Source organism: Protopterus annectens, chromosome 6.part0, assembly GCF_019279795.1.
Source record: "Protopterus annectens isolate FY-2018-M chromosome 6.part0, PAN1.0, whole genome shotgun sequence".
Lineage (NCBI taxonomy): Eukaryota > Metazoa > Chordata > Ceratodontiformes > Protopteridae > Protopterus > Protopterus annectens.
Window position 1 is genome coordinate 1,022,701,860 of NC_056737.1, and position 26,390 is coordinate 1,022,728,249.

General features: G+C 38.2%; 1 protein-coding gene across 1 annotated transcript in view; it reads left to right on the top strand.

The window, feature by feature from the left end:
• LOC122804650 (ADP-ribosyl cyclase/cyclic ADP-ribose hydrolase 1-like) overlaps nucleotides 1-26,390 on the top strand; it is a 359,461-nt gene that overhangs the window by 93,284 nt on the left and 239,787 nt on the right. The window contains exon 3 of the mRNA XM_044074633.1: nucleotides 15,398-15,536. Coding sequence (XP_043930568.1) covers nucleotides 15,398-15,536 — 139 coding nt within the window. The remainder of the gene's footprint in view (nucleotides 1-15,397; nucleotides 15,537-26,390) is intronic.

The window sequence follows — 26,390 nt, forward strand, 5'->3', positions numbered from 1 at the left end:
ACGTGCACGCTGATTGGTCAGCATGCATGTTGTAAATCGACTTATACTAATGGAAAAAGGTCCGGTCGCCCGGATTTTTTCCATTAGTGTAAGTCTTTTTTAAAACACTGTCTCGCTATGTTAAAGGAGTTTAACATAGCGAGACAGGTTTAGAAAAAGCAACGGAGATCTCTGTTGCTTTTTTTAAAGCTGTCTTCCTATGTTAACCCCATTTAACATAGCGAAACAGTTTGTAAAAAGCAATGGAGATCTTGCTTTCTCCGTTGCTTTTGCCCACAGCTCTGATGTACTGCGTAGGCATGTGCAGTACATCAGAACTGCCGCAGAATACCAGACAGCTGCGGAAGGGCAGCAAGGAGGCATTATACAATGCCATTATTTAAGAAAATTAATAATTTTTTTTCTTAAAATATGTCATTGTATAATAGCAATAACCCACCTCTGGGTGTATGTAATGCTGTATTTACCCATGGTTGGCTTTGTTTGGTCCTTCGGGCTTCGCCCTCATGACCAAACCACACCAACTGTGGGTAAATCTAGCATTATCCACACCCAGGTGTGGGTTATTGCTATATTATTAGGGTTTAGGTTGTACCCTAATATTTTTTACCATATCAAGAAATGAGGAGTGGGAATCCTGGGGCATGGTGGGGGATCTGTAGCAAGCTACAATTTGCATTGCGGTCTTGCCCAGAGTTAGTTGCACTTGGATAATCTCAGATGCATTATGCTGAGCAACTAGCCTGGAGGTGTGGATATCCTTAATGAATATGGACACGCCTCCACCTTTAGTGCTTTGGTCCAGGTTAGGTGGCTGAAAAGTGTGGTATGAATTATAGCCTGGTAATGCAGGGGTGCTCTCTGGAGCCTTGAACCAGGTCTCTGTCACTGCACAGATGTCGATGTTCTGCATTTTAAGGAGTGCCTGGAGTGAGTGCATTTTGGGGTTTAGACTTCTAGCATTAAGTAGCATTGTACCTGTTATGGTGGTGAATTTGTCATTTGAATCTTGCCTATAAAAGGCACTATAGGGGTAGCAAGAGCCTTAGCCAGTATCTGGAATCCCAAGGGCGACAGGTGCAGGCCATCTCTGGCAAAGCATCGTGGTTTATCAATCATGTCATCCCAGGCAGACAGATACTGGATCATCTTAGAATGACACCAGAAGCTTAGCTAATTGTTGAAGTCAATTATTTTGCCTTGTACTGTGGTATCATTCTGGGTGATGGCAGGATACCACTCAGGGCTAGGGTCATACCTGCCTGGGCTACGTGATCAGAGAGCTCCTCCATGTCTCTCTTCATGTAGTCCAGGGAGGTACATCTCAGGTCCTTCACACCAACATGGACAATGACAGAGTCATATTTGTACTTGCTGTGGAGTAACCTGAGTGCTTGTGTTATGTGGTGGATCCTGTCACCTGACAGGCAGCTGACAGTAACTTTCTCCTTGTTTGGCCTGGTGAGTGGAACATCAGTGTGCTTGACTATAGAGTCACCTATGACTAGAGTGTTGGGTACATTGTTATGCTTTATGGGCTGTGGTTGAGTGGCACACTGAGTTTGTGGGCTATGTATCATTTGGGTTGTGTTGGGGGGTGGAGGTTGCTTGCATTTCTGTTTTGGAGGTCCCTGTTGCTTGAGTAGATTTTTTTGAGAGCCTCTGCAAATGTAGGTTTGTGTTTTGTGTTTCTATGTATGTGTTTTGGTGGTGTAGGTTTTGAGGGACTATGTGATGAGTGTGGTATGGTGCAAGTGTTTACCTTCTCCTCTTGACTGTCTAGTCCAGTTTTGGGTGAAGAGAGCTTTGCTTCCAGTTTGGTTATATAAGTGCATCTCTCACAGGTTGTAGTGTTGGGTGGTAGGAGGAGAGGGTTGTCTGTGTACATGAGGCAATTGCTGCATTGCCCCAAGATGCCCAGATTCATCAGGTAGACAGGAGAAAACACCGGGAGCTGACCCTTAGACATGCCTGCATAGGTGCTTATTTATTAAGTACTAAGAACTGTTTTCCTCTAGACAAGTGAGGAATGTTGAGTGCTGTAGTAACTTGTAGCTTATTTAGTGCTTACAGTGAGTTCTGAACAAGTGCTGAACTCAAAGAAACAGATATGAGAACTGAAACTAGAAACCTAGCTAGTTCTAAGAGACAAAATTAAGCTAGAAGGCTTTCCTCCAACACAGAAAGGCTTGGGGGCTCAGAAGCTTACAAACAGTCCTGGATACAACAAATCTGTATGTGGACTAGACAGCTTATAGGAAAGGCAGGAAACTAGCTTAGAAAATAAATAAATAAATATATATATATATGTATATATATATATATATATGTATATATATATATATATATATATATATATATATATGTATATATATATATATATATATATATATATATATATATATATATATATATATATATATATATATATATTTTTTTTTTTGTAAAGTGGAAAGGGGAAAGGAGGAGCAGAAACTAACTGAGTTGGCCTTCTCAAATGTTCTCCCTGGAATAGGTAGAATGAGGTAATGACACTAGATTGGGAAGAATGTCCCAAATCAAATTTACAGTAGGGGCAGGCAGCTGCAAAGCCAACAAGTATAAAAACACGATACCAAGAGGGAGGAAGGTTGGGAAACAAAAATCAGAACAAACAAACCCAACCAGATGCTTAACAATTGTAGAAAATTCTACTTAATACCTCAAACACAATGAGTAAAATAAAAGTGCTATAAATAACTCAGAAATAAGGAAAAAACAGGATACTTAATGTTATATATCAAAGATTAGTTATCTCAGAGCCCTTCCTCCGACTTCCTCCGATTAGCTCAGTGTGAAATGGCAGAAACAGTCACAAGTTAACTTCTTAAGTAACAAAGTTGAAACCTGAAACAACTTTAAAAAAAGCTTGAAAGAACCAGTGAGGTGCTTACTCCAAGCCGCAGTCCAGGCAACCCCAGTCAGTCAATGACCATAAACAATTCACTCTCACTGAAATGCTATACTGGCTTTTTTAGTCAGGTGCTGTCTGACCTTATAAAAGGATCATAGTTTTTTGTGAGATTTTTAATGGTTTGTAATATATGTTGCTCAGACTCTAGGTTTTCATCAATTTACAATACCCATAAGTTTAGTATTGGCTACTATTTTGATTTTGGCATTATTTGATGATGTAATTGTGAATGATTGTTTTTAGTTTTAATACTGTTTGGGTGTGAAGGTTGTAAGTTTAGGTTTTTGTTGGATTAAGGAGGACTTGTGACATTTTTTACCAGGTTTTGACAAAAGAGAAAGAAGCTGGAATTATTTCCTAGAGACTGGATAGTGTTGGGTTTTGTGCATATTAGTACTAAATGATCTAAATATTGTACCACTCCAACAAGGTGTGTGGCAGTATGGAGCTTGTTTATGGAGACATTGAAAAAGAGAGGTGCTAGTATGGAGCCTTGAAGGACTCCTATGGCAACTCATATAATAGGAGAATCCTAGTACAGAGCCTTTTAGGGCTCCTATGGTTACTGGTATAATGGATTAGTCCTAGTATGGAGCCTTGTGGGACCCCTATGGTTACTGGCATATTAGGCGAGTCTCAGTATGGAGCCTTGTGGGACCCCTATAGTAACTGGTATAATGGATGAATACTCCTTTTGTCATTTATCTGCTTGCTGTTTTCCAGATAAGTAACTTAAGGAACCATGAACGGGAGAATTAACAGAGACAGAGTGAACAGAGTTCAGTGAGTAAGTCTTGGTATCATAAAATGTTAAATACTTTAGACAGGTCTCTGAACGTGGTTGATACTAGTTTGCTGTTGTCTCTGTGCTGGGTTTATAGTATTAGCGAACCATAGGAGAGTGGATGTTGCAGTGTAATAGAGTCTAAACCCAGGCTGAGTTTTGGAGAAGTCATGAATAAGTTGCACCTGGATACATTTTTGAGGATGTTTGAGAGGTCTATAGTTATTACATTGTGTTGATGCGCTTCCTTTGTATAAAGGTATGATGTAGGATGTTTTTACAGATGGTTGGGACAAATATTTCTGATATGGACCTATTAATGAAAATGGGGACAGGGAAAGCTATGGTATCTGCAGCCATTTTTAGGTATTTGGAGGGGAGACTGTCAGCTGCTAAGGGGCTTGGATTTAGTTTAGATGGGAGATTTCTTATAGTGAAGGCAGGCACAGGGCTGAAGTCAAAGGGATTTGAGTGGTTAGCAAGGGGGGGAAGAGAGTAAAAGGGGTGATGGTATGGTTCTTTAAAAGAGATTGCATTGCCAATATGAAGTAGGACGTGAAAAAAGTGGGAATTTATTTAAGCATTACCAAAAGAGTTTTTTGGGTTATTTTGATATTTGTATAGTAGATTAGCATAGTAGGCTTCTTTGTCCTTTTTGATATGGTATTTTGTGATCTTTCTAAGGTGCATAAATAAATTATATGAATTCTGAGTCTTGTTTTTGAGACACTATTTCCAGGTTTTATTCAATTTTATCATCCTTTTTTTGTTTCATTTGTTAGGTAATGTATGTGGTTGGATTTGACCCATTCATCACTTAACAGTGACATGTTTGTTAAGAATTTTTAGGAAATATTGCAGAGGTATCTGTGGGTATGGACATTAATATTCTCCACTTATACTGTACTAATGAATTAATAAAATTAAATATGGTTGAGTTATGAACTTGGTTGTATATGATTTGCCTGTCTTGAATGTTGTAACTTTTTATTGCTTAAGTTGTGACATGGTCACTTAGACTGTCTGGAAGACATTCTACTGTCTTTATTATCTTGTGTTTGGTACTAGTGTCTGGTCTAAGGTGGAATGATCCCCTGTTCTTTTATGGATTTCAGTTGTAGATGTAATTAGTTGTGTGGATCCATATAGCTTTATAGATTCATTTGAGGTGTTACCAGCTGTAAACTTCCAGTCTATGTTTAAGTCTCCTAGTACTGGGGTTTGATGGTAGATCTGTCAGGATATCCAATAGAGAAAATTTTCACTAGTTGTAATCTTTGTACCTGGTGGAATATAGCTAGAATGCAAATTGTTTTCCTGTTGCTGATTTTGAAGAGAGACATCAAAATTTCTTTGTCATTAATCTGTGGTATTTCCCAGTTTAATTTCTCCTATTTTTTTTATTACTAATACCACAACAACAACAATGGACCACATTCCTAAGTCAGGCTATGAATAGAGGTCATGAAATTAGTATTGTTTTAGACTTTAATGTAAGCTAAGAGTGCTTTTCTAAGCACCAGCAATGTATCCAGCTATGTCTCCTTCTATAATTCATACTGGGATACATGTTTTGATAGTATATCTTGGCAGGTTAGATTGATGCCTGTGCTTGAAATATTTGTATGTGCATATGTATGCGTATATGTATCTTAAGTACTACTGTTGGAACAGATTATACAATGACCCCCCATTAATATTCCAAAACGTGCACACTGGTTAGTGTGCACGTTATAAATCAGACTTATACTAATGGAAAAAGGTCCGGTCGCCCAGACTTTTTCCATTAGTATAAGTTATTTTATTATAGCAATGGAGAATGCAAGATCTCCGTTGCTTTTTAGACACTGTCTTGCTATGTTAAAGGAGTTTAACATAGCAAGCATAGTGAGACAGCTTTAAAAAAGATAACGGAAATCTTCCTTTCTCCGTTGCTTTTTTTAAAGCTGTCTCGCTATGTTAAATGGGTTTAACATAGCGACACAGCTTTAAAAAAACAACAGGGATTCTCCATTAATGATAGACTCAAAAACAATATTCCAAGCCTACTAATAAAAAAACTCACAGTAGATGATTAATACATCGACCAAGCTGGTGTCCCAGAAAGAAGAGTCCATATCAAAGAGTTCTGCGTATGGAAAAAAGTTACTATGATCATATGCCTGTTCCTCGGCTGAACATTTTCCCAGACATTTTCTTAAAATGGAATATTACCTGGTGAAAGATACCTCTGTGAAACTGAGACTGAGGGAAGCTAAGGTTAGAGCTGGATGGCCAATGTCATACCCCCAGATCAGAGCTTGGGATTTATATGGTATAGTGGCCCTTAATGGCCATTATAGGGTATGTACACTGTGAAGCCTGTGTTTTGTGATCGGGTGAGCGATTCTGGCACACATGCTCTGAATCCTTCTGGTAAAAAGGGAGGAAAGAACCAGAAAGAGGCAGATACAAGTGGAGCTTTGGAGAAAGGAGCCTGAACTGGATAGGCACACTGGCTAAAGCCTCTTACGAGAGATGCACATTTCTGGTAAAAGGAGAGAGAGAGAGGGCACACAGCATGACAAAAAAGACTTTAGAGACTGACAAGGTGCCTGAGAGAGACAAAAAATGGAAAACCTTGGAATTAGGCAAGCATTGATAAAGTCAAAGTCAAAGTAAATTTATTGTCATTCAGTTCAACAAATACTATGTATCACTGGATGAAATTTCATTACTTCAATTTTATTTATTTTATTTATTTTATTTTATTTTACATTTGTTGACCGGGCTAGTCCAACTGGATATATGTCCATTTTCAGTAGAGGCCCGGGGAGAAAAGCTCCACTAGTTATACAATTTACATAAGGCATAAAAGGTTACAGACAATCATAACAACAAAAATAAGAATGGATACAAAAAACATTTAAATATAACATTGTTAGTTAAAAAAAATAGAGATTAACATTAGTCTGGATTAGTGCAGGAGCAAAGCCAGTGATTATTGAGATAAACTTTTAGTTGGTGTTTGAAGAGTTGAAAAGAGGTTAAAGAAGTGATATCAGAGGGTAGTTTATTCCATGCTTTTCCAACATAGTTGGAAAATAAACTGTCACCTGCATTATTGTTAGGTTTAGTGGTATTAATCAGAAGTTTATTAGAAGAACGAAGATGTTTCAGGTTGTTATATGGAGAAATAAGGCTAGAACGTATTGGTGTATTGGTTGGCTGATATAGAATCTTATAGGCAATTAAGATCTGTTGCAGTAAAATTTGGTTAGGGAGTTCTAACCAGCCTAGTTCTTTTAGGTTTAAGCAGTGATGAGTTCGAAAAGGAGATCCAGCAGCGAATCTAGCAATGTTATGATAGGATGTTTCTAGTTTCTTCATGTTGTTTTTGGAAAGATTAGTGTAAATGGGGGAGGCATACAGGAGAGTGGACATTAGGTGAGATCTAGCAATGGTGGACCTTGCTGTGGGTATTAGGAAAGGTTTGATTCTATACAGGGATCCTATTTTTTTATTAACTAATTTTATGGTGTTATTGATGTGGGAGTCGAAGTTGAGGTTATTATCAATAGTTATACCTAAAGGTTTTGTGGTCTGGTCAGGAGTGATGAGTGTTCCGTCAGCGGATGTAAGAGTAAAGTAAGGTGTAGTAGATTTCCGAGTAGGAGAAAATAGTAGTAGTTTGGTTTTCTTAGGGTTAAGGAGTAAACAGCGGTGAGAGAACCATTGTTCTACAGTGTTAAAAGCTTTTTGAGTAAGTGAGTGAAGTTCTGTTTGAGAGTTTGCGGTACAGATTATAGTTGAGTCGTCTGCGTATTGTATGCAGGTAGTAAATGGGATTGCAGATTGAAGGTCATTAATAAAGACTGAAAATAACAGAGGGCCTAGGATAGAGCCTTGAGGTACGCCTAAGGAAATAGGTAGAAGATTAGAAAGTGAATTTTTCCACAGAACTGCCTGCTGACGATTTTCTAGGTAGGATGCAAACCAGGATAAGGCAAGATTATCAAGAGCCAGAGATTTTAGTATGTGTAGTAAAAGTTTATGGTTCACCATATCAAAAGCTTTGGATAGGTCGATGAAAACAGAGGATGATGTATAGTTTTTGTTGCGGTTAATGTTAATGGTGTTTGTGAAGGAGAGTAAAGCAGTGGTGGTACTGTGTGAGGGTCTGAAGCCATGCTGACAGTTAGAAAGTAGGTTGTTGTTGAGAAGGTGATTTAGTATTTGTTTGTGAATACATTTTTCCATGATTTTGGCGATAGGTAAGAGGAGAGCTATTGGTCGAAAGTTGGAGAAATCATTAGAGTTTCCCCCTTTATGTAGTGGGATGATATGAGATATTTTCCAGATAGAGGGGAAGATTCCTTCTTTTATAGATCTATTGATCAGGATAGAAATAGGGTAGGCTAAGGCTTTGGCACCTATCTGAAGGAATTCTGCAGGCAATTTGTCTGCAGAGGGTGTGGTGGGTTTTAACTTTTGGAGCAGTGATGTGATAAAAGAGGTAGAGACAGGTTGTAAATGGAGTGTAGGAGGTGTATTAGATGTATGTGGAAGTAGATTAGAGGTATCAGGAGATAGATGGCTAGCAAGTGTTTGGATAGTATTTGTGAAGAATGAGTTGAAGTCATTTGCTGTTTGTTTAGGGTTCTCTGGGTTAGAGTCACAGGGATCAGGTGTGATGGAATGACCTGGAGATAGAAGATTGTTAATGCTGGTCCAGAATTTTTTAGGTTCCTTATTAGTGTTGTTCTGTAACTGAAGGTAATAGTTTTTTTTGTCTATTAGGATAGCTCTTTTGGTGCTATTTCTAAGCTCTCTAAAATTTTGGTGATCAGTTAGGTTTTTAGTGTTACGCCATTTAGACCAAGATTTGTTTCTAAGTTTGATTTTATGCCTAGTATCGTTAGTTAGCCAGGGGGCTACTTTTGTTTTGGTTCTGATGGTACGGGTTGGGGCATGTTGGTCTAGAATTGATAAGAATGTAGAGTTAAAGTATTCTACTGCATCATTAAGAGGAAGATATTTTAGGGAGGACCAATTACAACGTTTTAGCTCAGCTTGGAAATGTTCAGAGTTAAAATATTTTTTTGTTCTTAGTGTTCTAAGGGTGGCAGGTAAGGTTAGGTTGATTTTGTGTCTAATGAGATAGGTTATACAGTGGTCGCTTAGATCATCTGGGAGGATACCAGATTGGTAGGTTTGTTGGGGGGTATTAATCAGAATCCAGTCTAAGATGGATTCATGGTTGTTGGATTTAACAGTTCTGGTAGGTCCGTTTATGAGTTGAGTGAAGCCATAAAGGTTTATATGGGATGTAGGGTTAATATTATTACAGGAATTCCAGTCTATGTTAACATCGCCTAGAACTAGTGTTTCTTGGGGGAGGTTATTTGACAGAAAGCTAAGGATACATTCTAAGGTGTTAGTGTTATTTCCTGGGGGAAGATAAACACAAATTATGTTAATAGCTTTACTCAATCTGTTTATTCAATCTCATGTGCATTGAGTGTAAAAGAGGATATTTTAGATAGTACAGATATAAATACACACATAGATAACTTACCCACCACCATTTTAAGAAAGGATAGCAGCAAAGCATAATTCACAGTTTGCATACTAGTGCAGGTAATAATTAGTTCAGATTGCATAACCTAGATAGATAGAATAATTTAATTTGTCAATAAAGACAACCATATTGCACTTATATTGCTCTCAGGAACTGAGGGAGCGTTAACACTATTAAGGTTTGTTGTTCAACAGTCTGATAACTTGTGGAAAGAAACTATTCATGAATCTTGATGTTCTACACCTGATGCTCCTGTATCATTTCCCTGAAGACAAGAGATGGAACAGTCCATGTGCAAGATGATACTTGCCCCTTATCAGTTTCACGACCCTGCTATAGCATCTGCAAGAGTAAAGGTCCTGTAAGGACTTGTGGTTTGATCCTGTGATTTTTCTGGCTTGCTTAACAACCTTCTCTAATGCCTTGCGATCTGTGTATGAGCAGTTTCCACGCCCAGCTGTGATGTTATTAGTCAGTATGATTTTAATCATGGTCTGTAGAAGGTCATGAGGATGTGGGAGGGGAGGTTTGCTCTGTGTAGTCTCCAGAGGAACTGGAAACATTGCTGGGCTCTCTTTACAAGGCTGGAGGTGTTTGTTGCCCAGCTTATGTCATCTGAGATGTGCATCCCCAGGAATTTGGTGTTTTTTACCCTTTCCACAGCTTTACCACTGATGGTGATGGGTGCATTGGACTTTTGCTTCCTTTTAAAGTCAGTGATAATTTCTTTTGTTTTGTCAATATTTAGTGCTAGGTTGTTGTCAGTCCACCATCTGGTGAGTTGGTTCACTTCCTTTCTGTATGCCCCCTCTTCGTCATTTCTGATAATGCCGACCATGGTGGTATCATTGGCAAACTTGATGATGTGATTTGTCTGTTGCAAAGCAAACATGAGTTCATATTGTGAAGAGAAGTGGACTTAGTATGCAACCCTGTGGGACCCCTGTGTTCAAGGTGATGCATTGTGAATGGTTCTTGCCAATGCAAATGATTTGGGGCCTGTCAGTCAAAAAGTCTTGGATCCAGTTGCAGAGTGTATTTTCTATGCCTAGTTGACTTAGTTTAGACAACAGCTGCTCTGGTATTACAGTGTTGAAGGCAGCATTGAAGTCTATGAACAGCATACATACATAGCAATTTTTGTCTTCAAGATGGTTCAAGGTGTGATGTAGTGCCAAGGGCATGGCATCTGCCATGGAGTGATTTGGTCTGCATGTAAATTGTAAAGGAACAAAAGATGCAGGCAGACAAGGTGTTATATGCCCATTGACCAGCCTTTCAAAGCCTATCATCACCACCGGTGTGAGTGTTATGGGTTAGTAGTCATTTCATGTGACTGGGGATGACTTCTTTGGCAGAGAAATAACGATGGCAGATGAAGCATCTTGCACACTAGCCTGTCTGAGACAGGTATTGAAGATGTTTGTGAAGACAGGTGCCAGTTGATTTGCACAGTCCTTGGGTAGACATCTCAGAATGATGTCAGGACCTGCTGCCTTACCTGGGTGGACGTTTCGTAGGTTCTTTTGGACTGTTGGAAGCCCATTTCCTTTTTAATGGCACATATTGTTCTGAAGAGAGTAAACTGAAACTGTAGAGCTTGAGGGCAAGAAACACTTTTTTCATACAAGGGACTGTGTTGGATTCAAGAATGTTTATGTAGCTATTCTGGGGACCTGCTTTAATAGTGGTGCAGAAGACCTTATATGATCATAACCACTGAAATAGTACGAATCTCCTTAGTTTGCAACTGACGTCTATGGGTGTTACACTGAAACTGGTGACACGTTCTAATGTATAATGTTTTATGACAGGGGAAATGGGCTGGAAAAGTTAATGAAGTGACATACATGTTCTCGATGAGCTATTAGTTCCCCCAAAATACTATACATACATATAAATATATATATATATATATATATATATATATATATATATATATATATATATATTGGTTTACTATTATCCTTTAATATTGAAATGCACATTGCAGAGAAGGTCATGTTGAAGATGATAATGCCAAATTATGTTTAAGCAGAAAACGCAGTTTCAGTTTCCTAATTCATAACTCAACATTAACAGCCATGTCCTATTGCTTTAAATGCAGTATGAGAAATTCAGCAGTGGATGTCACATTTAGGTGTGTGTGTGTGTGTGTAATGCTCTATGTAGGGCTGGCTGGTTAGTTAATTTAACCAAGCTCCCTGTACCTTAGTTACAGGAGGCAAGAGCCTGAATCCTCTACACCAACTACCAGCCTATGGGACTTCAAGTTTACCTTGCTCTTCACTTTTTTCCTGTATTCATTCAACATATTTTAAAGAAACCATTGCTTTACTACAAAAAAATAAACAAATAAATACTGGAAAAGCACCCCTGCTAGAGCGGCGTCCTAGGCAGCCGCCTAGCTGGTCTATGTCCAAGGCCAGCTTCTGCTCCTGCACCATGTAGATGGATTAATGATATTGTGTTGTACTTTAAGGAAGGGGTGTCTTCATTTGGATGAGATGCCTTGCAACTATATATATATATAGGTTTACTGTCATTTGTGTAAGGTTGAAATGGAATATGTTGTGCCTGTTTTCCCCATGTTGGTTTAATTCCGAAACACCATTTATTAAACTGTCTAATGTCAAGTGTAAGTTTTTTTCGGTTAAGTGTAGTCGACATTTTAGTTTGTTGTATTATCATACCCAAATGAATGATGTTAGTTAAATTTAATTTAAAATGCTGTGAGGTACACATTTGTGTATAGAAATGTGTATAATCATAATAGAATATGTTTATGGTTTCATTTTCTGCAGCCGTGCAGTAGCTGTATTGGTTATTTCCTTTATTATTGGCATTGTTTGGTGCTTCAAGTGTAATTGGTGCATGCTGACATACAGTTACATTGCAGAAGAGGAAAGTCAAAATGTTTATAGTGAAGTCAGCATTGTGAAATGTGTGAATGAAGGGAACGGTAGCACTGAATACTAAAAGGTATAGTCATATTTACTTTTATTGTGAGTCAGTAAACTTTGTAATGATGTCATATTGGCAACTGTCATCCAGTCAGAGTACGTCACCAGGAATTGCAGATTCTGTGTACAGATGATTATCAGTACTACTGAGAAAAGCAATGTTGTGTTGTGCTACGAAAGCTGGTACGGCATGTAAAGGTCATTGTGCAACAATGCAATGTAGAAAAGTGCTGGTCATCATCAGATGCTGCTGCAAAAGAACTTATGTAGTTGCTAGAGAGGCTATAAACAGTAAAGTGATAGATGGCACTGATGGTCCTTGTACAACTGTTTCTGAGGTGCTAGCTACCACTTCTCTGTGTGACACAGCACAGTACAAAAGATGTCAAGCATACTGTGAAAAGAATTAGAAGGCTTAGGCATCATAGTGTAAGTATTTTAAATAATAGTGATTATTTGCAGGAAAATGATCTTCCATCGAGATGTGAGACATTTATTGTGACGCGTTATAATGAGTGTATGTTCTCTACTTCTGGAAATATTCATGATTTATGTAAATAATTTCTACTAGTGGATGGCACTTTTCCTTTGCAGATGGACACAATAAAATAAATGAACACAGTTCATAGCATTTTAGAAGAAGGGATAGTTAGTAGGATTATGGCATTTGTATATGCTTTTCTATCTTCAAAACACAAAAGCAATGCTTCCTGGAGTAGTTTGCATGATGCCTGTGATACCCTTTCAGATGTTTTGTATCCTTTAGTGGTTCTCAGGGACTTTGAGAATGGATGCCTGACTAACATTAGGCAGAATTTACCCAGATCATTTCCAAAAGGCCTCTGCTTTAATTTGACAGATAATCTGGCAACAGATACAAAAGCTGTCTTTACATGACAATTATTTTGCATTACTGTGCAAGCAGCTTTTGGATTTAACATTTGTCACACCAAATAACATCATGAAAATATGCATTTCAATAAAAGAAGACATGGCTGAAGAAGCAATGCCACTGTGTGATTTCTTTGAGAGCAACTACATCTTACAGGTATGGCACTCAAAATCCAACACGATGCACAATTGCACCTGTATTTGATACTACATGTTGGAGACTCCTTCATGCTTTTGCACACTATATGGCCAAAAAGACATAACGTTTAGAGAAGGAGTCTTATGCTCTTCTGGTGTCATTTCCTTCAAATCTCCTTCCTGCCTATCAATTCTTTCCTTGGTTCATCTATCGCATCTTTGTCACTTGGTTCATCTTTCAAAAACATCTGTTGACATTTATCATCTGATAAACCACTTTCAGCAACACGGAGAATTTTTATTTCAGGTTGTATTACCTTTTTGGGTTGCAGTGCAAGGTGACCATCATCATTATGTTCCACGGTGCAGCCACTCTCCAGGTTACCGCACTTCCCTGTGAAATTGAAGTGAATAGAGGAGTGCACGTCACTCCAGAAATGAAAAGAGTTACCCACGGGTCCTGGCCAAATTTTCCTCAGTATAAATGCCACCTCTGGTCTCCCATGAAAAGAGGCCAGACCTTGTGAGTCTATCCCAGACAAAAGCATGTAAATAAAATAACACAGAAGTTACAGTGTCATATCACTGTATGTGTTCATGACAAGTACTTAAAAGTACTTTACTATTCAGCACATGCTAGATTACTTTTGGATTTTATTTTAGAAGAGATATAGAATAGAATTTATTGTGAGCTGAGGGTCTGACAGCCTTTAGTACAACAACTGTGGATGTTTCCATTCATCACATGTATGCCCTGCTGTAGCTGTAGGGCACTTGATAAAAATCACTATAGTAGGTGTGATTAGTCCAGCAATTATTTTCAGGAACCTAGTTTAAACCATGTCAATCCTTGTGATAGCTCCATTAATTGTATGGCACTCTGTCTCTTAAATGTAGAATGGGTAGTGAATTAGAAATATGACTCAGTGCAGCTATGTGTGGCATTACTCTGGACCCTGTAATGGCAGAGGAAGAAGACTTCTGTCCTAAATATTTTGGTTACTAGTGTATGATTAAAGGTTTGATCTTGTCAGACAGGAATCAAAACTTTTTTTGCAGATATTTCAATTATAGATAGATGTATGTAAAGCAGGAGAATTCAGAAAGACTGCATCTTCTTCTTTGTATATTTTATTGCTTTAAGGAGATCACTTGCTTTGTTGTTGATTTATAAGCAATATTGTCCTCTAAGCATGTGTTGTTTTTTTTCCTATTTGTTGAATAGATAAGCCTACTACGCATTAATTTTCAATGGTGATTTAGGAGAACTGTTGTTTAGGGACTTGCTCGAACTCACATTAGGCAAATGAACTTTAAGGAAATTAACACAGTACACACAACAATTCATTACCAAATCTTAACTTTGATGGACGGTACTAACTTCCATACGGCTATGGTCTGCACTGCTTGCTCTGAACAATGCACACAATGCCAACATTGACACAAATAGAAAGTTTACAAGATCCAACATGGTATAACCTATGAAGTAAGGACACACAGGAAACAAACAAAATGAATTGCAATACACAATTCATCAGTTTCAACACTGCACATAAGCAAAACCTTAATCTTAGTAGTCATTTCTGCCACTGTGCTTGAAATTTGATGACAAATATTTGCAATCTAGGTTCTAATGAATGACTTGAAGCCACTTACAATGCATATTTTTTCTTCTCTGGAGAATGCTGAACCCTCATAGGCCTATGGTCATAATGTTAAGTAAAACAACTGTAGCAAAACAATATGTTTATGACTTATCTCCTTATCTTAGCTTTTAATACCAAATCAATTTATTTTAGTCCTAGTGCCTCAGGGTGGAGTCTGTAGTTTAAGGTAGGTTGCCAAAATCTGTGACCAAAACTGTTTTATCCCCTTTTTCACGAATCTTATTTAATGCAAATGTATTCCCAAGGGACAATCTTATTGAGTGTACAGGTTTCTTCAGCAAGCTTTAGCTATGTGCACTGGCCCTAATATGATGGACAATAGCCTACACGGTTAAGAATAGTAAAGCTAGTGACTGCAAAGGCGTAATAATTAAAAGGTTACCTAAACTAGTAAATCCCCATTTTGAGCCATTGTTTTTATTTTATCTGTTTTGTTTTCAGTCTGTATTTTGGAGTGGAATTAATAAACTGGCCCATGACTATACAAAAGTCAGTCCCGAGTATGTGACAATGGAAGATACACTTTCTGGATATTTAGTTAATAATCTGGTGTGGTGTGGAAGAACAAACGGTGGTGATGGTAAGTTGTCATCATGCTTAACATTTTTTAGAAATACCGAAGACATTTGCTTACTTGCTAATGATTTCACATCTTTGAAATGCATTAAGTTTTCAGTATCATTTATCTGTCTGTCTGTCTTTCTATCAACCTGCTTGTCTGTATGTGTATGTGTGTGTGCATGTTTGTGTGTATAATAGTGTACCTCAAAAGAGCATAAAAACAAAACAAATGAACCACAAATGATCAATCACATAAGATTGAAATGCAAAATATCTAAAAAGAAATGAAAGAAAATGTGCAGGGCAAACATCCATGTGTCCCACACACCCTCTGCTACTTAAATACCAACTCTGAGATAACACAGCAGTGAGAAAAGGGTAAATTCCCACTTCCTGCTCTGGCATGTCCTCCCACAAAGTAATGCTGGTATTCTGCAATCAACGTTATTTGATCACTTCTGCCAGCATTACATAGATTCAATATTCCAAACATTTGACCATGTTAATGGTTCAATGGTTCCTATGTTTACATAATATATACATATATATGTGTGTATGTGTGTGTGTGTGTGTGTGTGTGTGTGTGTGTGTGTGTGTGTGTGTGTGTGTGTGTGTGTGTGTGTGTGTGTGTGTGTGTATACTATATTATTGTGAAGTCAAGTAAAATTCAGTGATGTGGTCTCTTCTGATATAAATAAGTGCACCAAAGAAAATACCTTACTTATCCTCAAAACGGTGTGACCTCTGATAGGTAAGAATTAATCTCCATAGCATATAAATACTTCTGAATAGCTGTCTTGGCTCCAGATTCCTTCGTAGATGTACGCCCAGGTTTGATTGGATATAAACACCAGTGACTGTTCTTAGTGAAGCACACTATTCAGAAATGATGTTCCAGGTTTATTAGTCCACGCCTGTGGAAAATCAACTTCTCCCTGGATTGTTATAGCTATAGCCCTCTTCCTATGCAGCACCTAATTGCATAATTGGGTCTTTTAACTGAATCATGCAGAAATCTTCTCTATTAGTGCACACTGGTACCTGACTATTTAAAGAAACAGTTCCATTTGCATCCTTATACACAGTAGTTCATAGGTTCATAGGTTCATAGGTATGTACTAGGCTAATGGCCCTGGAGCCTTTACAAGCCTAGCCCATAGGATTACCCTGGCATCATGCCACCTGACCTTAGTTCCTAGTGCCTCTGTCAAGTAAAGCCACTGGAGTGATCTCTGGGGTGAATTTTCTGTTTCCCATCCACTTATCGAGATTTCTCCTGAAAAAGGTCAGTGAGGTGCTCTGCTTGACATGTATGGAAAGTCTGTTCCATAGCATGGGCAGTCTCTGGGTTATGAACCTGTCCCTCCAGTATGTTCTGTTGATTGTGGTAATGAGGTTGAGGTCTCTGGAGCATGTGGTGTGAAGGGATTGGGATTCCTTTAGATGTAGCTTTTCTAACAGAGCTGGGTCAGACATGGCTTTGTAAGTCAAGCAGAGATCGTCTCTAAGTAGGCGATATGAGGCAGAGAATAGTTGGAGTTTTTTGAGTCTGTCCATATAGGACAAATGTTTAAGGCCTAGGATCCTCTTTGTGAGGTACTTTTGCGGCCTCTCCAGTTGTTGCAGGTGCTTAGTGAGGTACATGCCAAATGGGCCATTGTACTCAATGATTACACCATTTTAAACCAACAGTTGTTTTTACAACACATGTACATAATATTCACATTTTTAGATGCCAGTTGACAAGAACCACCACATTATATGACTGTAACCCCAAACAATATTTTTGATTTAATAAATTATTGTGTCTTTATTGAGACAATTATTGTGTGACTACTTCATGTGTCATCCTTGGAACTAAATTTATAGTCTTTTTGGTTACAATTGCCACTCCACCCCAGCTTGAAATCCTTAATTCCAGTCCATCAATGAGCTAGCAACTTTCAACAACTCATCTGTATTATGACTGGTTGAACCTGATCTGTGTATCCCCATGAATTTAAAAGTCTGCAAAAAAGGTCCCTTTTAGGTAGTTTTCTGTCCCTATCCATTTGCCAATTCATCCAAAACAGTGGGTCATGGTCTGTGAGAAGTGTAAACTCATGATTTCCAAGCTTTGTTTCTTTCTGATCTACTTAATTTTCAGCTCATCTCAATACATATGGTACATTCTTCCCCATCAAAGGTCTGCTGATCCTACTTCTATCTCTCATGTATCTGTATATGCTATAAAAGGCCTATTGAAATGCAAACATTTTAATATGAGCTCTGAACACGGCATTCTCTTCGAATAATTTATAAACATTGTCTGTCCCTTCCCTTTCATCAGCCTTGTAAGATGGCAAGTTACTGATGAAATATAGAATGCACATTTCCAACAGTACCCAACTAACCCATAGTATACCCTCACTCTCTTCTTATGTGAGGAATAGTCCAGGTTCTCATGGCTTTAAGGTGATCTTTCTGGGTCTAACAATCCTCCTACCAATGCCATAACCTACATAGATTTTACTTCTCTCATAATTAATATGTTTTTAAAAGTACTGAGCATTAACATTGCATGTCCCAGAATGTCTAGTGCAATCTTAACCTTAGATGGATTGGCAGCCAAATCCTCTGGGTGCATTAAAACATGGTCTAGGTAAGTGGCACCATATTCAACAAAGGTTTTTAAAGATTCTATCCATTAATGTCTAAAAGGTTGCAATGACACCATGTAACCAAAAAGGAAGACCTAAAATACTGCAACAGGCCCTCTTTAATTCTCTTTAGCTGCAGTATCCCTTTGTAGGTCTATTGTGGTCAAAAATCCTACCTTCTCCAACTTTTCTATTTGTTCATCAGCTATAGGAATTGTGCTGCTGTCAAACTTCAACATGCTATTTAAGTTGTTAAAATCACTCCAACACCTAATTGTTTCATCAGGCTTTGGAACTAACACTATGGGGCTGTTAGTTTGCTTGATAAGGCCTCTATAAGCCCTACCATAAGCATTTTCTGTGCTTCCTCTTGTACAACTTTTCTTTGTGACTCTGCTATTCTCGAAGTTTTATTTTTTTTCTCTTTCATAGTCTCAACATGATGTTGAATCAGGTCTGTTCTGCCTAGTAGCTCTGAAAAGGCTTCCCTGTATCTTAACAGAAATTCCTTTATCCCTTGTTTCAGTGGCTCAGATGATGTGCCATCTATCTGCACTACAGGCATGGAGGGTAGTTTTTTCCTCAGATATACTAGCCTCTTCTGCTAAACTAACAACAGAGACCTGTTCTTTTTTTTTCATGGTTTCAACACATTAATATGATATATTTTGTTCTAGCTTAGCATGTTTAACCTTGTAGTTTGTATCATTTGTTTTTTCTACAATTTCATACTGACCCTGCCACTTAGCCAAAATTTTATTTCTGTGGTGGAGATGACAGCTAACACTTGGTCTCACATTTTGAGTACCTTGGTTCTTGCATTTTCACTATATGAGCCTTTTTGTGTCACTTGGGCTCCTTCCACATGTTCCTGTTGAATGGACATCACTATGTTTAGTGTATCTTGTCAGTTGGTTTGGTATTTTATGAGACTTTTAAATGGCATTTTCTCTTCTTCCCAAGTTTATCTGGCAATTTTTAAACAGCCCATGTGGGTGCCTGCCACATAATAACTAAAAAATATAGAACCCTGTCAAGGCTTGTGATATTTCTCTAATGGCAAACAGAAGTTACAGTATCAACTGATACCATTTTTTGTCATCTTCCTCAATAACTATTCTCAGTACAAATTTTAGTGTTCAGTTAAAATGCTCCAGCAAACAATCTTTTTGGGGATGATACAATGAGGTCTGCGGTAGCTTGACCTAAAAGTATTAACACAGCTGATGCATAATTCTTGAGAAAAAAGCAGGAGCTCCTTATTTGGCAAGTATTTCAGCAGGTGTTTCTACTCTGGAAAGTAATAAGCCTATCGCCTTCATATTTGGTCTGCCATTTCACTTGCACAGGATAACAGCCTCAGGCTAGTTAGTTGCATAGTCCAAAGTATCTCAAAATATACTGAAGCCCACTGGTAGAGTTTACCAGTGGCACAACAGTATACATACCAATCCTTTCAAGTGGCTTGACAATAATAGGCTTTGCAGTCAAAGGATGTTTGAAGCTTTGGTGAGGAACTGTATTCTGCCATTCAGGGCATCCATGACAAGTTCCCAACTTCCTCCATTATTCCTATGTGGTACAACCTTGGAAGGACCCATACTTTAGTGTTATGTGTTCCAAAGTGCCTACCTAGTATGTGGTATGTGCTAGCCTCATCACTAAGTTTCTGAAAGGTTTCAGCACTAATAGTTGATGTACTAAGTTGTACTGCCTTTGTCTCAGTGTGAGTAAGGATCACCTTCTCTTTTTTTCTGCTCTACGTTGCTTTTCCTCTGCAAATGACATCTTAAAATATAATCTGCCTTCAATTTTACTTGTTTCTTATGTATTGATACCCTTTTCCTAAAGTCTTCCCTTACCTGAGTTTTCATTTTTTTGCGCTGTCAGAAGGGGGTTTAGAACATTGACTTGGTACTGTTTCTTTCTCTTTTTACTAGTAGAGAAATATTTCTTATTGTTAATCTTCACCTCTTAAACAATGACTATCTGCTTAGAACTCTCCATATCTGAGTATTTCTGCTGTAGCTTAACAGAAAGTTTAGAATGTTGCTCATGTTATTCATTTTCCAAACTTCTTAACTTAATTCCCCTAGAAGATATACTCTTAGTGAGTGATTCCTTGTCATTAGTTCTGCTAGTTACTTTTGCTCCTTGCTTTTCAATACTTTCAGGCTGAGTATTTCAGTTTGTGATTTTCTTCCTTCTATTCGGTGTGTTCCAGCAGGCTGCTCTTCCATAGATGTCTGTCGATACATCTCTTTAGTTTTATTTATTTATTTAAAGTACAAGTTCTTCTGTCTGCAATCAGCTGATGTTTTTGTTTCTTTGGGCTTTCTAATACCATTCATTGATCTTTGTTGGATTCATAGTGTTGTGAATGTGTCTCCTGATTATTTTTCTCCTCTTGTTACAAGTTAGGCAATGCTGTTCTCTCCTTTTACCAGGTTAGGCAGAGCTTATCTCTAGGCTTACTCATCTGCTGGTTCCTTCTCTAGATTGATAAAATGATCTATCAAAAGTAATACATTCTTCCCATAGCATCCATAAGTCATTAAAGTTGGGGGAAACTTTCACTGTTAGCATTATGTGTTAAATTAGAAAAAGCACAACAGGATACAGTAAATCACCTGTCAGACACAGTTTGCATTTTTAATATAGCAATGGGATACTGCTCTCAATTCATGTGAATATACAGTAAGCTACTTTAAGTGATTTTTGGTAAGGGTCATCTGTTTATTTGCACACCATAACTTTACAAGTATGAGCATCCTGTTGGACTATAGTGCTCCCCATTGCTCTCTGCCATCACTTAAGCTACTGTACTTATTTAACTTTGTTATAGCACATTAGCAAATGTGACTCTACTATTCCTGCAAACAATCTGTCTCACTCAATAGGTATAACAGCATTAGTAGTATGCTTTTCACATCACATTCAGTAGGTATAACATTAGTAGTATGTTTTTCACATCACATTCACTAGGGATAACAGCATTAGTAGTATACTTTTCCCATCACATTCAGTAGGTATGATAGCATTAGTAGTATGTTTTTCACATCACATTCACTAGGGATAACAGCATTAGAAGTATGCTTTTCACATCACATTCAGTAGGTATAACATTAGTAGTATGTTTTTCACATCACATTCACTAGGGATAACAGCATTAGTAGTATACTTTTCCCATCACATTCAGTAGGTATAACATTAGTAGTATGTTTTTCACATCACATTCACTAGGGATAACAGCATTAGTAGTATACTTTTCCCATCACATTCAGTAGGTATGATAGCATTAGTGGTATGCTTTTCACATCACATTCTGTAGGTATGACAGCATTAGTAGTATGCATTTCACTGTTTACTATTTTACAGGTATAACAGTGTTACAGTTACTAGTATAAAATCTAGTTATGGGGTCCCTTATCCCATATTTAAACTGAGTAAGTCTTCAGTTTGATGTTTTCTGTTTTCTTTTTGTTAACAAAATATGACTCCTGCTTGACCATAGATCTTAAACATAGTTTCACAACATAATAATCTCTCTACCAATGCAACAAAATATTCAACACCCACAGAGTAACTTAAAAATACACATTTTCATAAAGTAATAGGCAAAACTCTTATCAATGGCTAAAAGCTCTCTCATTTTATTTTTATTTTTAGTACATTCACTGTCAGTACCTAACCACAGTTAAGCTCTGAATTAAATCAATAACTGAGATTTTCCCTTCTACATGCATAAACTGCATCAGCAACTGAAAGCAGTTTACATGATCAAGTAAAATGAAATTCAGAAACATGTTTATCTTCAGTAAGGAAGACCTCATTATTGACTAATTTGCATGTCTCTAAATCACATATAATTACTGAAAGAGCTACATAGCACTTTTGGCAAGCTATACCACTTGTGCCTCATGCATCGAACTGGCACACGTATCTCCTTCATTTATCCTCCCACAGACATGCAAACATGGACATTTACACCCTTATAAACATCCTTCCACACACACATATGCAAATAACATGAGACTCCCCATACCAGATCACACTCGTAGACACACTCACCCATTCACTCATATACACAAGCACATACAAACAAACATGCACCTACATTATCAATCTGCTAACTACCCTCCATGTTATAACCAACTAGGTCAGCACACACGCGTGGACACACATGCACACACACACGTGTGGACACACACGCACACATGCACACACACACACACACACACACACACACACACACACACACACACACACACACACACACACACACACACTCACAGAGTCATCTGAGACCAGTCATAGCCATGCAGACATGCACACACACCCTATGCACATACACAAACCCTCATATCTCCACCAGTAAATCTCTTCTTCAATGCACCTAACCTTAAAAGTAACTTGGTCTCTACATTGAGTATATTGGGGGGAATGCAACATTTTGGCCACACTAATTAATGCAGCTAGCCATGTTAATGTATGCGGCATAGATGGATAATTCTACCTTCACAGACATTTGTGTGGAGAGCATATAGCTAATTAGCATTAACTGCTGCTACAGAATGCCTCATTAACATTTAGTAGGACTATGGAGGTGGCCCACCATGGTGATTCAAACATCAGTTTTACTCCCTCTCTCACTCTCTCTCTTATTCTGAAGCTAAAGCTAAAGCTATATATTGCTTTGTTTTTATAGTTTTAATTATTATTCTGATCTATTGAGCAGACTATTCAACATTGGTCATCTAATTACTGTCTTTCGGTCACTTTTCAAACTTAAAACAATCAGCCTGCTTTGGCCAACCATGTGAGTCATTTGTAGAGTTTCTGGTAATTAAGCCCAGTGGAAGGGAAAGTTTTCTGCAGTTAAACTTGAAGACTTTGGAGCTGCCTGCCCCTACTGTATATCTGGCCGCGGATTCTCCTCCCATTCTCATCTCCTCTCTTCATCATAGTAGACACTGACAGGTCAAACTGGGAAGGTCATCTCCTTAGATTGCTAAAGCTTGAATTATCATCTGTTTCGGACATTGTCTGGTTCTAATTAAATGCTTAATCTACACTCATACTCACCTACATTTTGATAAAAATGTCACCACTTTCCTTATTTTGTATCAAAAGTAACTTGTTTTGGGGGCTTAGTCCAGTAGCTTCATTTGCAATTGTAGAAGAATTGTGAATTACTCAAGATCTGAGCATTGTCTGTACACTATACTGCACGTCTATCTCCATAAGTAGAATTATTTGTAAAAGTTAACTGTTGGTATTTTACATTAATGAGGGACTTAAGGCTTGTAATTCCTTTGCAAACATCAGAGAACTGTGAATTATTGCAGGATCTTAGCCATGTTTAGTCATATACTACTGCATTTTTCCATAAGCAGTTGTTGTGTCTTTCGGCTTTTCCCGGTTAGGGGTCGCCACAGTGGAACTCCGGTCCGCTAATGATTGGCAGTAGATTTTTATGTGCTGGCTTGCCAGGCCTAATGCACAACCTTCAAAGAAGGAACGCCCATTCACACATGTCGCCACACAGAAGACGCTCTAACTGAGAATTGAATGGGTAACATCTAACTGTGAGGCGACAACGCTACCACAGCACCACCACCACAGTGTTACTGGTAAATACCTGCATGGTCCCATGCCATAGACTGTAGTTCAGATTCTAGTAGTGACAGTATTGTAATTTTTGCTACATGATTTGTGATTCTCTGCATTTACAGCTCTTTACTCTCTAGCTTTGCTGCTACAGTCTTATATTCTGCTTATTGGAGCTAAAGACCCTTAAAATTGTGGCGATGACAGTGGACTTTAGGAGAGGCCCCACAATATTATCCCCCTCTTCATACTTAATAGTGCGGGGTCAGTTGTGGAAATGTTTATGTTTCTGAGATGCATAATCTCACGGTACTTGAAATGAGAGACTGACATAGGGTCCATCATAAAAAAGGCATAAAAGTGAATGTAGTTCTTGTGATAGCTGAGGAAATTTAATCTTCCACCCACAGCTGCTGATCCAGGTTTATACAGCAGTCATCGAGTCTGTTCTCAATTCATCCATAATAGTGTAGTTTGGATCAGTGACTAAACATAAAAACAGGCTGCACGAATAGTCAGGTCCACTGAAAATATTATTGGTGCTAGTCTGCCCTCCTTACAGAACCTGTATTATTCCAGGGTCACAAAATGGGTAGGGAAAACCATCACTGACCCCTCACATCCAGGCCATCACCTTTTTGAACTTTTTCCACCGACCATGCGTTATAGATTACTATATGCCAAAACAAGCAGATATAAGAGCAGCTTCTTCCCACAGGCCACTAAACTCATTATCTGTTAATTCAGATTTACTAGGCTAAGTATCCCTCCTCCTCTGCCTCTCAGGGACTTGCAATTTTGTTTACATACTGTTAATATTTGTTTTTTCAGTGTTTATTTCAGTATTTCTTGCTCTGAGTTACACTCTGCACTTTGTATGCATATATATATTTTATTTGTTGTTTTGTTTTTTTAGTTTAGGTGTGTGAGTAATAGTTATGTGTATGTCAATTATGTAACTTATGCTTGGATAGTCATCAAAATCAGAGTCAACTTCCTTGTATGTATGCATACTTGGCCAATAAATGCGATTCTGATTCTTATTCTGATTATTTGCCTGCTTTAAGTTGCATTTTAATGCCCTTCTGTTTGTTACATTTGCTACTGTGTTTCCCTTGTTCTTGTGTCTGCTACATTGTAACAGCCTCCCCAGCACCCCCCCACAATGCTGCATTAAGCACTGTTCTCCCTGTACTCCCTAATGTTTGTATGCTAATTATTTTTTTTTACCTGGAAAAGGTGCACTCAGCACACCACCACTGTTGGGCACTTTATTGTTGGTTGCCTGAGCAACAACTTTTTTTTTGCTACAAGAGACCTGAAAATGTATACAACCTTAGAAATCCATATTTGATGCTCAAATAACTCATGGTAAATGCTAATAAACACACCTGGAGCTGCAGTACACCATGGCAAGATAATTAGGTATTTCTCCATACCTTAGTAATGCATCCACCCAAACATTATCCTAAACAAACTGAACTCCAAGCAGTTATAGTCACCCCTTCTCCCTCTGAGTCATTCCTGTTGAAACCATGGACGTACACTTCTCCACAACTTCTGTACTCAGTCTGATTGCGATGGGTATATTGAGACAGTGTAAGAAATGTCTCATGCTGTCTGATGATCATCTATTACTCAACCAACATAATACAGTTTGTGAGAGATGTAAGTATGTAATGCCATTAGAGACAAAAATTTTACAAACAGTAAATGGAGTTATCAAAATTGTCAATAGTATGACACACATCACACTTTGCCAAGGCCATCACAACACACATAATCCATAATATGCTGAGGTTCTATAGAGTAATTTGCCTAAAACTCAAAGGCTTTTGGTGTAATTTGAATGGGGTCCATTATTTGTCACCCTGGGGGGATATGATTGACAAACCATGCTGCTTGGTGGGTGCAGGATGGCCTGCATCTGTCCTTGTTAGGGTTTCAGTTATTGGCAAATGCACTGTCTACCCCTATAGTGCCTTTTATAGGCAATGCCAACCTGATAAACACACCAACAAAACAAAGTCAGCAAAAGAAAATATGAAGGTCTTACTGATCAATGCTAGAAGCTTAAACAAGGAACTTCACTCTCTACAAGTGCTTCTCACACTACAGGTCATAGATATCTGTATAATGACTGATCATGCCTAGAAAAGTGAGAGTGTGCTTTGGCTGTGCATGGTTATAATGCTTTATACACATTTGGACCAGCTACTGAGCAGGATGAGAGAAAAGGTGCAGTTATCTTTATATTCACCTAGAAGAAACTCACATCAAGGCTAGTGCATGTTGCACTAGAGCTTCTTCATGTCCAGATAACCATCAGATAGGTCCTATACCCTATATTAGGATGGGAAAAACAGCAGAACTCCCTCTATGACTCAGGAAAGTCTCAACGTCCATCTATAGGAACTGGAATCACTCAGTATTAAAACCGAATACCAGTTTCCTAAGTGATCTAAACTATCCAGCTATACAGATGGAAACCTACACCATCACTAGTCTAGTGCACAAGCGCAGAGATTCCTGGGTGTAGACCATCTGTAGTATGTACTTATTTGAATTCCTGGGCTTTGTCAACACTAATATCTTTAATGATTAATCAGGGTACTAACTGGGGG